This window comes from Wickerhamomyces anomalus (genome assembly GCF_001661255.1).
Source record: "Wickerhamomyces anomalus NRRL Y-366-8 unplaced genomic scaffold WICANscaffold_9, whole genome shotgun sequence".
Lineage (NCBI taxonomy): Eukaryota > Fungi > Ascomycota > Saccharomycetes > Phaffomycetales > Wickerhamomycetaceae > Hansenula > Hansenula anomala.
Window position 1 is genome coordinate 23,477 of NW_017567118.1, and position 11,953 is coordinate 35,429.

Below are 11,953 nucleotides of genomic sequence, written 5' to 3' on the forward strand. Positions count from 1 at the left end.
GGTTGAATAAACATACTTGATAAAGACGACCTTCTGGTGAAAAGATTGTGGTTCGACTATCGTATCTTCTTGATCCCATTTTCCTAAGTCAATTGATAGATTTCACACTTCAATTGTTTCTATTCTTGAAACTAGAAATTGTGTGAAGTTGATCTGGCTTCGATGTGGATTCTCACTATAGGAGCTTTGATATTTTCAAGATTTCGCCAGAGATTTCAGAAATTCGCGAAAGCCAAAAAATTTACCCTGAAAATTGAAGCCATACGAAGCCAAAACATAAACACTTTGACATAAAAGCTATTGTTTCGTTTCGATCAAAGGGATAGTGAAGGTCAGAATGGATGCTGAGCGTGGGTCAGGAAAGTTAGATAATAAACAGCATGACTCAAGACCCAAAAGTTAGTATTTTGAAGTTTCAAACCAACCTGATGTGAACTAACCAATCTCAAACAGACCAAGGCGCTAATGCAAAACAAAAATCACATAAAGGTCAGAAATACGTCCCTGACAAAAGGCAAAAGGTAGAGGATATAATACGGCCTACATTTAAGTAAGTTGAACTACTTGTTTATTTCAATCGGACATTGACAGCTAACCATTTTCAGAATTGACTTAGCTGGTACAGATTGGGTATTAGTATTCACCAACAAGGGAACTCATTTCTTCTACAACAAAACCACCAAGGAATCCCATTGGAGAGTTGAGGATGCTGAATTGAATAATTCTATGAAAGAGATCGAGAAAGATAACCTTTTGTTGCTTATTGCAAAGTCTAGAGGACTTAAACTTGATGATGATGTTGAGGAAAAACTCCAACATGAATTGAAAGCAAAAGAAGAATTTGTAGAGGAACCTGGTCAAGATGATAATGATCTAATCAAAAACTTGGTAGGTGGTAGAGAGGATTCTACAGATCAAGTTGTCATGAAGAGCACAACCCCATTGGTTTCGGGTTATTCTTCAAGTGATGATGATTCTGACGAGGATGAAGAGAAAGCGAATGAAGACGAAGGCGAAAAAGGCCAACAGATTAATGTGGACCCAAAAGATAACTCAATTGATGATATCAACCAAATTGAACGTATCACTAATGACGAAGAGACTCCATTAGAAGATGGTGAATCCTCCGAGGAAGAGAATGCTTTTGATCTTGCTGATTTAGAAGGTCTCTCGTCAGATGAAGAGGAAAAGACATCTACTCAAGACTCTGAACTTCTATTCCTACAGTTACTCCAAGAATCATCACTCAATCCATATAGTCCTTGGGAGTTAGAATCGCTAAAAATTATAAATGATTCAAGGTTTCATGAAATTGATAGTAACAAAGAAAGAAAGAGGATTTATGATCAATGGGCCTCTGCTGCAGTTCAACAGAAAGAGATCAATGCTTTGGCACAAGAAACAGCTGAAGAAGCAGAAGCTGAGGAAGAGCCGCTTGTCGAATATATCAAGTTTTTGGAAACCAAAGAATTGGAAAGATTATATGTTGATTTCAAAAAGAAATGGAAGAAACAGCTAAAAAAGTTGAAACTTGGAGACAAAGATAAAGAAAAGATCTATAAAGAATACATCATATATAATAAGAAATCTGAGGATGAAAAAGCTGGAATTTTCAAAAGTTTTTTATTGGGAGCAAAGATCTTCAAAAAGAATGTCCAAGAAGCAAGTGACTTATCAATACTCCAACAATTCGATGACAATAAAGTGAAGGAGTTAGATTTCAATTCAGCTTACAAAGCCTTACATCAATTAGAAACACAGCTCAATGTCTCCGATAGCTTGAAATATAATACAAAGTATTATATAGTGGAGATAAGGAAACGAATCTCACTGTTAGTTGAAGTTGCCAAACTTTACACAACTTAGTATAAAAAGGTCTACAATTTGCATATTTTTAGGATAAACCAAAAAAATGAACGAAGTCTTTATTTCAATTAAAAAAATAAACCGAGAGAGCTTCTCCCTCTTTCCAGATTGTGTCTTTTGATATTTTGTATGTTGTATGAAAAACCACCTTGAAAACTAATCACATAAACTCAAACTATTTGTAATGGAGAAATAAAAAAAACCAACCTGTAAACTCTAAAAATACAATATTTATGAAACATCATCATGAATGCTTTAAAATGAACATACGAATGATAAATGGTGATAGTAATGAGAACAAATAATGATAATGTGAATAACTGGGAATGATAATGATGATAATAATGATGATGATGATGATAATGAACTATGACATGGAACAACTAGTAACAATGATGTTAATTCACTTAATTGCTTGCTTGACCAACAGTACCCTTGTAATTGCTACTCTTACAGTTATTCAATAGTGCATTCTTTGGGAAAGAGTAACCAGCATCAGCCCAAGAGGTCAAGTTTGGATTTTGATAAGCATTCAAATGGTTTTGAATATAGTCATATGTTGGATATTCAGGTGGGTCACAAGTAATAGAAATGGCATTTGGTGGTTGATAAACACGGACATAATCAATCGAATGGGTAACAGGGAACATGATTGATGGCCAATCGATATAAGCCCAATTATTTGAAATACCCAAGTTCAAAATGATAGACATTGGTTCTTTTGGAATACGTCTCCAGTCAATATTACCATTTGGATGTAAGGCAGCAGCATTCAAAGTCATTGTTGGATTATCACCAACAAACCATCTAATATAACCATCATCGTTATCACTCATAAATTCATAACCGTATTTTTGGAAGTGATGTCCATCTGTATCACCAAATTCGTACCATGAAGTGTTCAAAGTAGTAACAGCTGAAATGGCTTGTTGGAACGGACCACCACAATATGTATTCATGACAGTGGTTGAAGAATTATGAATTTCAACAAAATCATAATCTGGAATATACCAGATATCATAAGGAGCAACTTGGTAAGATTGAGAAGCAACACCAACCTTCAATGTAGTATCAACTTCACCTTCAAGAATATCAATTTCTGGGGCACCTCTACCAACACCTGGGTTTGGATGATCTTCACCATCACATACACAAGCACTCAATTTTTGTCCTTTCAAATAACTGATACCATCCTCAGAGGATTGATTAGCAGTGATACCAGCATCACAAGATTCATAACTATATGGCCAAACAGCTTCGGTGGAAGCCAAATAACCTGGTCTACCCAAGTTACCTAATGTCCAAAGACCAGGCCATAAACCAGAAACATTACCAAAATTTGGCAATTTTGATGAGACTTCAATATGACCTTGACTAAAACACATTTGGTTCCAAGACTGAAGCATACCTGATCTGTAAAACAAATCGTGGTTTTTGAAAACATCCATTCTTAATTGCAATGTACCATTTTTGGTAGTTGAAGCATCTGGATCATACCATTCTAAATCTTTTGTAGCATCATAATGAATATCTGGTGCAGTCCAAAATTGACTATCACCTGGATAGAAAGTACGACCTTCTGCATTGAATTCATCTGAAAACACCAATTGCCATGTATCACCGGATTTGGATGTTTTTTCATAAGCGTCCTTTGGAGTATCAGGATCAACTAAACTAGTTCTGATAGCACCTAACGTTGGATAAGAGTAGAAAGTTAAAATTTCACGGACATCACCTTCACCATGGTCAACAACACCTGAATATGTCAAAGCTGGTAAAACGACGAAAAGTGCAATAGCACCTAAAAATAAAGCTAATAAACCAATCAAACCACCAGCTGATCTTTTATCCATGTGTTTGAAATCATTCAAGAATCTATGTTTATCTAGGTACGCATCAGCAATAGGATCAGGGTTATGTATATAATCATCTGGTTCTTTTTCATCAATATGTAATGGGAAAGATGATGCTGGATAACCACCAAAAGGACTAAAGTCAGCATCAACCAAAAATGGGTTTGAAGATCCATCAGAGTTTGAAGAATTTTCAGAAATCATAGAGTTCTTTTTGTGATGATCTTGTAAATTTGTTGTAGAATTTAACGAAGTAGCCATTGAACCAACTCTTGAACCAGCTAAAGTTGGATATCTATCATATTCAGGAGGGGAATAGACATCGTTGTTAACAGATAAATGACGTTGTTGACCCAAACCTGAAATATTGGATGAAGAATATGAATTGTTATTTTGTGGATTTAATGAATTTGAAGATGAACCTTGTTGACTGTAATACCCTGAATAATCAATATAAGGTTTTGAAACTTTTGAACGGTTCAAGTTAGCTCTGGAATCATCACTGCTATTTGAATCATCAAGAGAGTTTAATTCATCCTGTATAAAAGGATTCTTTGGTTCTGAATCTGAAGACTCTGAGCTGTTACCAACTATTGGAGAACGATCAGTTAAATTTCTTGTGGACATATTGTGATGAGAATTGTGAAAAAAACGTCAATGAATGAGTGTGTCAAGGTAGAAATAAAGGAAGAATGTGCAGCACCTTTCCAAATTATAATTCGACGAATATTTCCCAAAGTTTTATTATGAGCTGTTTGAGCGGTTGTGTGAGACAAAAACTTTTAGCTATAATACGCGTTCAATATTTGATGAGGTAAAACCAAAACAAGCGTTATTTTTCTTGTGAAAAAGCTATTCAATGAACAGTACGAGCAATAAATCAAACAAATAACTTCAGCGCTGTTTCCTTCTAGCTAATAAACCAAGTTTTTTTGTGGTTATTGCTACCTTCAGTTGATGAATTGAGCTTTGTTTTGTTTATAAGGAAAAAAAACGAGAGTAAGGAGCTGGGAAGCAAAAACTGATGGCTGCTTTGAAAACGAGTCAAAATGAAGCGGGTTTTCTTGTTGCTAATACCTTGGATGTAGCTGAGTGATCTGATATGATTGACAAGAACTATCCAGCGCGATATCAGCTTCTTGCTTTGTGTTGAAGTTTTCTTCCTGTTGAGTGTATCTGTTTTTTAGATCAAAACGAACGGAAAAGCACTGCTCAAAAAAAAACTTGATGGTTTCTCTCAAAAAAAATGTCTGTTCTTTTTTTAACTTTCCTTGGTTCGCCCACAGCCTTTTGTGGACATTTCGCGAGGTAGGAGCGGGTTACTACTCCTTTAACTATGGTGCTTATGTAAGTAGAAGAGGCTGTAAAGGTGAATGTCCCAGAAATTTTCTTGTACCTTAGATCTGAAATAGGACATTTTGGACAAACATATACCAACCACCATCCGAAACTTTTCAAAGATGAAGAAAGGTTGAATTAGCCAGAAAAAGATAGGGCTGCTACTCATTTGGAAAAGTGCAGTTCAGTTGTCTTCAAGAACCTTTCATCAAGGTTATTTCGATCCATATGAAAATACACCTTTGGCTTGTCGTGAGAGCAATCTATTCCGAAACTAGTCAAAAAGTCTCGATTCAGCTTTATGTGTGAACATTTGTACTTGAAAGTTCTCAGAGTCCATCAAAATTCTTGGGTAACTACATCAAGAATCAACATCATACATTCATTGGCCAATATCAAGCTGTTGTACACAGGAGTGGGTTTGTTTGTAGTACATTTGAACAAGGCTCAGGCTGAAACAGCTTGTGTATCTATCCGGTGGTAGCGAACCTAATTTAGTTCACCTCCAATCTGAATACAGAATGTTCGAACTTTAATGAATGCATTAGACTCTTTTGAGTGTCTATCCATCCTGAATCAATCCAAGCTTCAAAGCTTGCAGTCAAGAGCCAAAACTCAAGTGTACCTTTTTGGTGCACCTCTGTTACCTTTTGACATCTCTACTGCTGCAACAAAAACGCGAGTCGGGCCCAAAAAAAGTTTCGCTACGCGCCTCGCAGCTTGAAACGAATAAAAGGTTTTGAGATCCTGGTGTATACAAGAAAGATATACAGAATACACGTCGTTTCGTATGGGCTCTTTTGATTGTGCTTCAAGTTTCATGATATTTGGACGGTTTTTTCTGAAATCAAGATATCAAACTGGTTCAGTGATTGAAGCTTAAGCGGCGTGTAATGTATGTCTGACAGTCAACAAACAGGTCGGTGATTGAAAAAAGCATTCCCTTCAAATGACAGAAGCCTGAAGAATCAAAGAGTCAAGACGAATGAATGTTTATAACCACGAATGGTTTTGACATCAATACTTTGCTTCTCCGATCATATAACTCATTTGCGTCAACCCTCTACTATCTTCATCAATGATTATCAGATATACGTGGATTTTCAAGTCAACCTGCCAGCTGGGGGACCAGTCACAAGACTACTCCCAGTTGTGGCCTCGAAGGTTTCAATGCTCATATTCCACGTTTGTCACAGCATTAAGTCTAGCTGGGTTATTCGATCTGAAAGATTCGGTTAACTTCATAGTTATCGTCTGCAGTTTTCTCGTGCAACTACTTTTCAAATCCTGCCTAAAGTCTAAATCAAACACTGCGCCTTAAATTTTTGAGTACCCGCCTGTGTCTTAACCAGTCTTTCCCGCGAATTTCGCGAACAAAATCTACAAAGTTTCATAAGATGGATTTCGACTTCTCAAATCCTCAACCTTCAGAGACCCTTTGCCATTATGCTAGTTTACATTCATAAAGATGATGGTATCTCTGAACCGTCTTAACATAGGCCCCATCAAACTATCATCAGACTACATTTAATTATAGCTATACCTCAAAAGCTAATGAGCCATGTTGTTGTTTATTGTCGTTGTGAAACATCAACACAAACAGCTTGATGAAAACAAACATTACATATCTGTTCTGCCTGTTCAGCATTTTTAACCTACAACGTCTTTCAACTTGAAGAGTTTCAATAGCATGAGTTATTCCTTTTTTAAGCAGCTACAAACAAAAAGAAACAAAAAGTTTCAAGATTCTATTTAGTGTGTTTTTGAAAAATGGATCTTGTTAATTACCATATCGGGATCACACAATGGAGCTCATCACTACAATTTCTCGTACTCAAGAATTACCTGATGCTTGAAGTTGAACCCTTATAGGTTTTGGGGCTCACATTCATGAAGCTTGAACTTTTTGAAAAAACGTTTAAAACACCATTCTATTGTCCTAATATGGGAAATACATTCTTACATCAAAAATAACAAATCTTTTCAACACAACATTTGTATATAAGAATTATACAAATCCCTTCAAATTAAGAATAATTATCTGGAAAAATTTTGCATACCAATCCAATAATCTAATATCAAAATGAAGTTCTTACCAATCGTCGCTCTTTCTGCTCTCTTCATGAATGTTCAAGGTGAGTTGTGAGAGACTACGTTTTAATGTGAATCTCAAATACTAACGTTATTTAACTAGCTCAATCATTAACTGGGTCTTATATAACATCCTGTGAAACCCCTACTGATACCACTCAGCTTTTGAGTGTTGAAACCGGTGTCAAAGGTACCAATGTTCTTATTTTGACACAATATGCCGTTACTCGTTATTTTGATACTTGTAATGGTAACACTTGGTCACAAGAAGTTACATCAACTGAGTATACTGAAATTGATTAGGTTGATTCATTCCCAAAAAAATTCGTCTCATGATATGGCTGCCTCTATTTGCTTTTGGTATTCTTTGAAAACTCTCAGAGTCAAATGAATTAGGTTGGTCCTCCAATAGATTTTGTTACCTTCAATACTTACTTCCATTCCGTTTATTTATTTCTTATATTTCATACATTTAGTTTACCATTTTAGCTCTCATCTTTAATTTTTGATATAATTATCTTTAATATACTAATGTAGGGATTTGAAAGCTAGTACGTGTTGGTCAAGTAAAATAATAGACAATGCTCCAGCTTCTAGCCTGAGACTGAAGTTCATCAATGACGTCGACTTGCTCATTGATCTTATCGACAATAGCGCACTGTACAATTGGAAAATCTAATTATAATATAACACATAACATAAATATTAATGGTATCATACATAAATAGATATCTATAATAATAACAAAGTATAATCTATAACTAATTTGCACGTAATGACAAAGGTAAAAAAAGGAAATGCAAGAAGACTGTAGGGCATAAAAGGGCATGAATAAGGAAGAAAAAAAATGATTGTAATAAAAAAAGAACTTGATTGAATGCAAAAAATCTCAAAATAAATAAAAGCTCATATCTAAATCAGTTTAGACAATAACGATAAAAGTAATGAAAGAAGTGATCATCAACAAAAATTTGTATCCAGACTTATGAATAGAAGAAGCACCACTGGTAGTTTCAATTCCAGGAATAGTTCCATTTGTTGTGGAATTTCCAGATGTTGGTAATGAAGGATTGGCTCCAGATATTGTTGCACTAGGTTGTTCAGCAGCAGTTGTACCAGTTGCGTCACCACTTGATAATCCAGCAGAATTTGCAACACCAGAAGCAGCTGTTGTAGCATCAGAATCACCAATAGTTGAAAGGTTAGTTCCATCAGAACTTGAAGTTTCAGCAGCAATACCATTTGATTTTGTAACAGCATCAGTAGTTTTTGTTTCAGGATGAATGCCAGGGCTTGAAGAGTTGGCAATAGCAGCAGAATTTGCAGATGTGGATGCTTTAGTTTCAACAACAGATGTGTTTGTTCCACTCACTTGAGTAGTACTATCAGATGTTTTAACAACAGCACCAGTCACAGTTGATTTGGAGACAGAACCACCAGTTTGCGTTTGAGCAGTACCAGAACTTGAAGTCTGAGCATCACCATCTCTGGATTTTGTGACAGAAGCTGTAGTGTCTGAATTTTTGGAAGCAGCAGAATTGGGAGGCATAACTAACATACTGTCAGACTGAATTCCAGTGGCAACATTACCTGAAGTTTCAGTAATACCAGAACTTGTAGTTTCAACAACACCATTGGTATGAGTGTTAGTGGCAAAAGAATTAACGCCTTCACCAGTTGAGGTTTTAACAATACTAGTTTTTGATGTCTCAACAGCAGTATTTTTTGGACTTTCAGAAACTTCAATATTTGATTTTGTAACAACTGATTCTGGTCCTGAAGTAACTATTGGAATTGTATCTGAACCATTTTGACTTGGTTTTGCTTCACTAGTAGCAGTAATTTCATCTGTAACACTACCTTGATTAGTCTTTGAGTTTAAACTTTCGGACAAAACTCCACCACTTAGAACCCCAGTAGTTTGAACACTTGCAACTGCAGTTGGAACTGAAGAACCATCTGTTGTACTAACTTCAACATCTCTACTTGTGTCACTTGTATCATACCTGTTGGAAGAAGAACCTTTTGAAATAGTTCTACTCTGAGTATTGGATAAGTGAGTTCCTCTGTCAGTGGACTCTGAAGCTGAGTGTGACGACTGTAGTTCAGTTCCACTCAATCCTGTTGTAGTTGAAGCACCCTTTGAATTAGAATCTTGGGTAGTTGTGGTACCATCATCGGCAATAGTGGTTGTTTCAAAAATTGAAGTTCCAATATGACTTGAACCCCTTGTTGCAGTATCACCACCTTCCATCGAGGTTGAATGCTTAGCTTCGTCAGATTGTGAGCCACTTAAACTAGTTTTGATTTCACTTTGAGTATTATCAGTGTGCCCGGTGTTACCAGACGTTCTTGTAGCTTCAGTGGCAGTTTCATCTCTTGTTGTGGAACCGACCTTGCTTTGATGGGATGTAGATGATCCACCAGTAGCACCTGTTTCTTGACTGATCTGTTGGGATAAAGAAGGATGGGGAGCTGCTGTGGAACTAATTGCTTGTGACTCGGTACTCTCTGATGCCTTAGGAGATGTCACATAAACAGTGTTTGTTGAAGTTTCAGTAACTGAATAAGTTGTTCTGCTAATATGAGTGATGTCAATTTCCTTTGTAATATATGAAATACCATAAGATGACAAATAATTTGAAAAGTATGACACTGAACTGATTTCACTGCTTTGCAAACAGATTGTGGATACAAATGGGACATTCAAAGTTGTATCTTTCCAACCAGTAATACTACTTGAAGCATCATATTTAGGAACTGCTGTTAAAACATTTTGAGTAAAAGTCTGGTACTCAGCAACAACACAAATTGATGAAGATGAAGTGATAGCTGATATAGTGAAACTTGAACGTGGAAGTAGTGACCTAGTCGACTTAGCCGAGCTTGAATTTGCATTGGAAGTAGCTTGTGACATTGGACCCGATGATATAGAAGAATCTGAAAGACTTTTACTCTTCAAATCTTCAGATGTGGCAGTAGCTTCAATGGTTGTATCGCTATCAGTTGGAATGATCATGGTCATCGTTGTTCCTCCAGCACTATCAATAACTGTTGTCCATGTACTAGCTGCTGCAATTGTATGAGTTGTACCGTTCACAACTATTGTAGTAGTCGTTTCTCCATGTGAAACCAGTGGAGTAGAACTTGGAATCTGGGATGAGACACTCGAAGTTGATGAACTGGAAAGCTTGGAATTAGAGTTCAAACTTGGTTGGAGCGATGATTGCGATCCACTTTCACTAGAAGGCAAACTCTCAAACTTTGACTTTGAAACATCTGAACTGATAGACTCTTTAAAAACTGAAGAAGAAATCCCTTGAATTGTAGAAGACATTGACGACTTATCAGGTAGCTCGCCTGATGTGCTAACAGCTTCACTAATAGTAGTCCATGTACTGGCATCTGCAATGGTCTTTGTTAAAGTGGTTCCATTCACGACTGTAGTTGAAACTGACAGTTCTATTGAGCTATGGCTGGTGCTTTGAGAACTATCAATTGATGTTATACTTTCCGAATTTGTTACTGAACTTTCAAATGGTACAAAACTGGAGCTTTTGCTGAACAATAAGCTGGAACTCTTACTGTCTGATAAGATAGCTGAAGCAGTTGCACGAACAGATGACAACATATCCGAGTTTGAGAATGAGTTTGATGAATAGATGTCAGATCTTGAATTTGAAAAGCTGACTGTGGACCACAACGAACTTGAACCTGATGAAACATCAGTCTCCTTTGTCAAAATGCTAGAATCCCCGATAGTTGCAGTTCCACTAGCTGATGATAAACTGGACATAACTGAAATAACAGACACGCTTATTGAAGAAGGTCCCTCAGCAGAACTATTTTCAGATGGTGCAGAAGCAACGATAGAAGACTTCTCAGTTGAAGAAACTTGAGTAGATGAGCCAATTGAACTATCAAAAGGGATTGAAGTTGAGCCCGATAACGAGCTAGATTCTAAGCTAATAGTAGAATCATCCGTGATTGTAGTCCAAGTACTAGCATCTGCAACTGTCTTAGTGTATGTCGTTCCATTCATAACCGTTGTAGAAACATGTAAGGTGGAATGAGAAGAGTAACTTTCAAAAGACGAAGACAAACCTAACATGTCAGATGTGCCAGTTTTGGATTCACTGGAAGACAAATCGCCAGTAGGACCAAGGTTAGACAACACCGAACTTGATACCACCTGTGAGTTGAACAAGCTACTAGATGGGGAAGATCCACTTGAAGCAATTGATGAGTAGTCTGATGAGCTAACTGAAGCTGATGAAGCTGATGAAACACTAGACAGTTCTGAACTTGGAGCAATTGATGAGTAGTCAGATGAACTAACTGGAGCTGAGGAACCAGATGAAGCACTAGACCATTCTGAGCTTGGAGCAATAGATGAGTAGTCCGATGAGCTAACTGGAGCTGATGAACCAGATGAAGCACTAGACGATTCAGGAATTGAAGCAATTGATGAGTAGTCAGATGAGCTAGATAAATCTAGAGAAGCTGTAGTTTCACCAGGCTTAACTGTGGTAACTTTGGAGTAGTCTGATGAAGCACTAGACCATTCGGAACTTGAAGCAATAGATGAGTAGTCAGATGAACCAGATGAAGCACTATACCATTCGGAGCTTGAAGCAATTGATGAATAGTCATACGAACTAACTGGAGCTTGATGAACCAGATGAAGCACTAGACCATTCTGAACTTGAAGCAATTGATGAATAGTCAGATGAGCTAACTGGAGCTGATGAACCAGATGAAGCACTAGACGATTCAGGACTTGAAGTCAATTGATGAGTAGTCAG

The 11,953-nt window shown here is 36.9% G+C and overlaps 3 protein-coding genes across 3 annotated transcripts; 2 read left to right on the plus strand and 1 right to left on the minus strand.

Moving 5' to 3' along the window:
* Nucleotides 1-14: 14 nt before the first annotated feature.
* On the plus strand, nt 15-2,254 carry URN1 (Urn1p). The gene is made up of 3 exons (XM_019184247.1): nt 15-398; nt 454-550; nt 606-2,254. The coding sequence occupies exons 1-3, from the start codon at nt 338-340 to the stop codon at nt 1,864-1,866; spliced, it is 1,419 nt and encodes a 472-aa protein (XP_019035909.1). The 5' UTR covers nt 15-337; the 3' UTR covers nt 1,867-2,254.
* KRE6 (beta-glucan synthesis-associated protein KRE6) lies at nt 2,255-4,813 on the minus strand. Its single transcript, XM_019186641.1, has one exon. The coding sequence runs from the start codon at nt 4,344-4,346 to the stop codon at nt 2,274-2,276; it is 2,073 nt and encodes a 690-aa protein (XP_019035910.1). The 5' UTR covers nt 4,347-4,813; the 3' UTR covers nt 2,255-2,273.
* A 2,110-nt stretch (nt 4,814-6,923) lies between these two features.
* On the plus strand, nt 6,924-7,547 carry WICANDRAFT_98192 (uncharacterized protein). The gene is made up of 2 exons (XM_019186642.1): nt 6,924-7,192; nt 7,252-7,547. The coding sequence occupies exons 1-2, from the start codon at nt 7,141-7,143 to the stop codon at nt 7,449-7,451; spliced, it is 252 nt and encodes an 83-aa protein (XP_019035911.1). The 5' UTR covers nt 6,924-7,140; the 3' UTR covers nt 7,452-7,547.
* The last annotated feature ends 4,406 nt before the right edge of the window (nt 7,548-11,953 follow it).

What these genes read in the sequence shown, in the direction of transcription:
- URN1 (XM_019184247.1), top strand. Translation starts at nt 338, where the DNA reads ATGGATGCTGAGCGTGGGTCAGGAAAGTTAGATAATAAACAGCATGAC. An exon ending in GCATGACTCAAGACCCAAAA is followed by an intron (nt 399 to 453) that starts GTTAGTATTTTG and finishes AATCTCAAACAG; the next exon opens with ACCAAGGCGCTAATGCAAAA. An exon ending in ATAATACGGCCTACATTTAA is followed by an intron (nt 551 to 605) that starts GTAAGTTGAACT and finishes AACCATTTTCAG; the next exon opens with AATTGACTTAGCTGGTACAG.
- KRE6 (XM_019186641.1), bottom strand. Translation starts at nt 4,346, where the DNA reads ATGTCCACAAGAAATTTAACTGATCGTTCTCCAATAGTTGGTAACAGC.
- WICANDRAFT_98192 (XM_019186642.1), top strand. Translation starts at nt 7,141, where the DNA reads ATGAAGTTCTTACCAATCGTCGCTCTTTCTGCTCTCTTCATGAATGTT. An exon ending in TCTCTTCATGAATGTTCAAG is followed by an intron (nt 7,193 to 7,251) that starts GTGAGTTGTGAG and finishes TTATTTAACTAG; the next exon opens with CTCAATCATTAACTGGGTCT.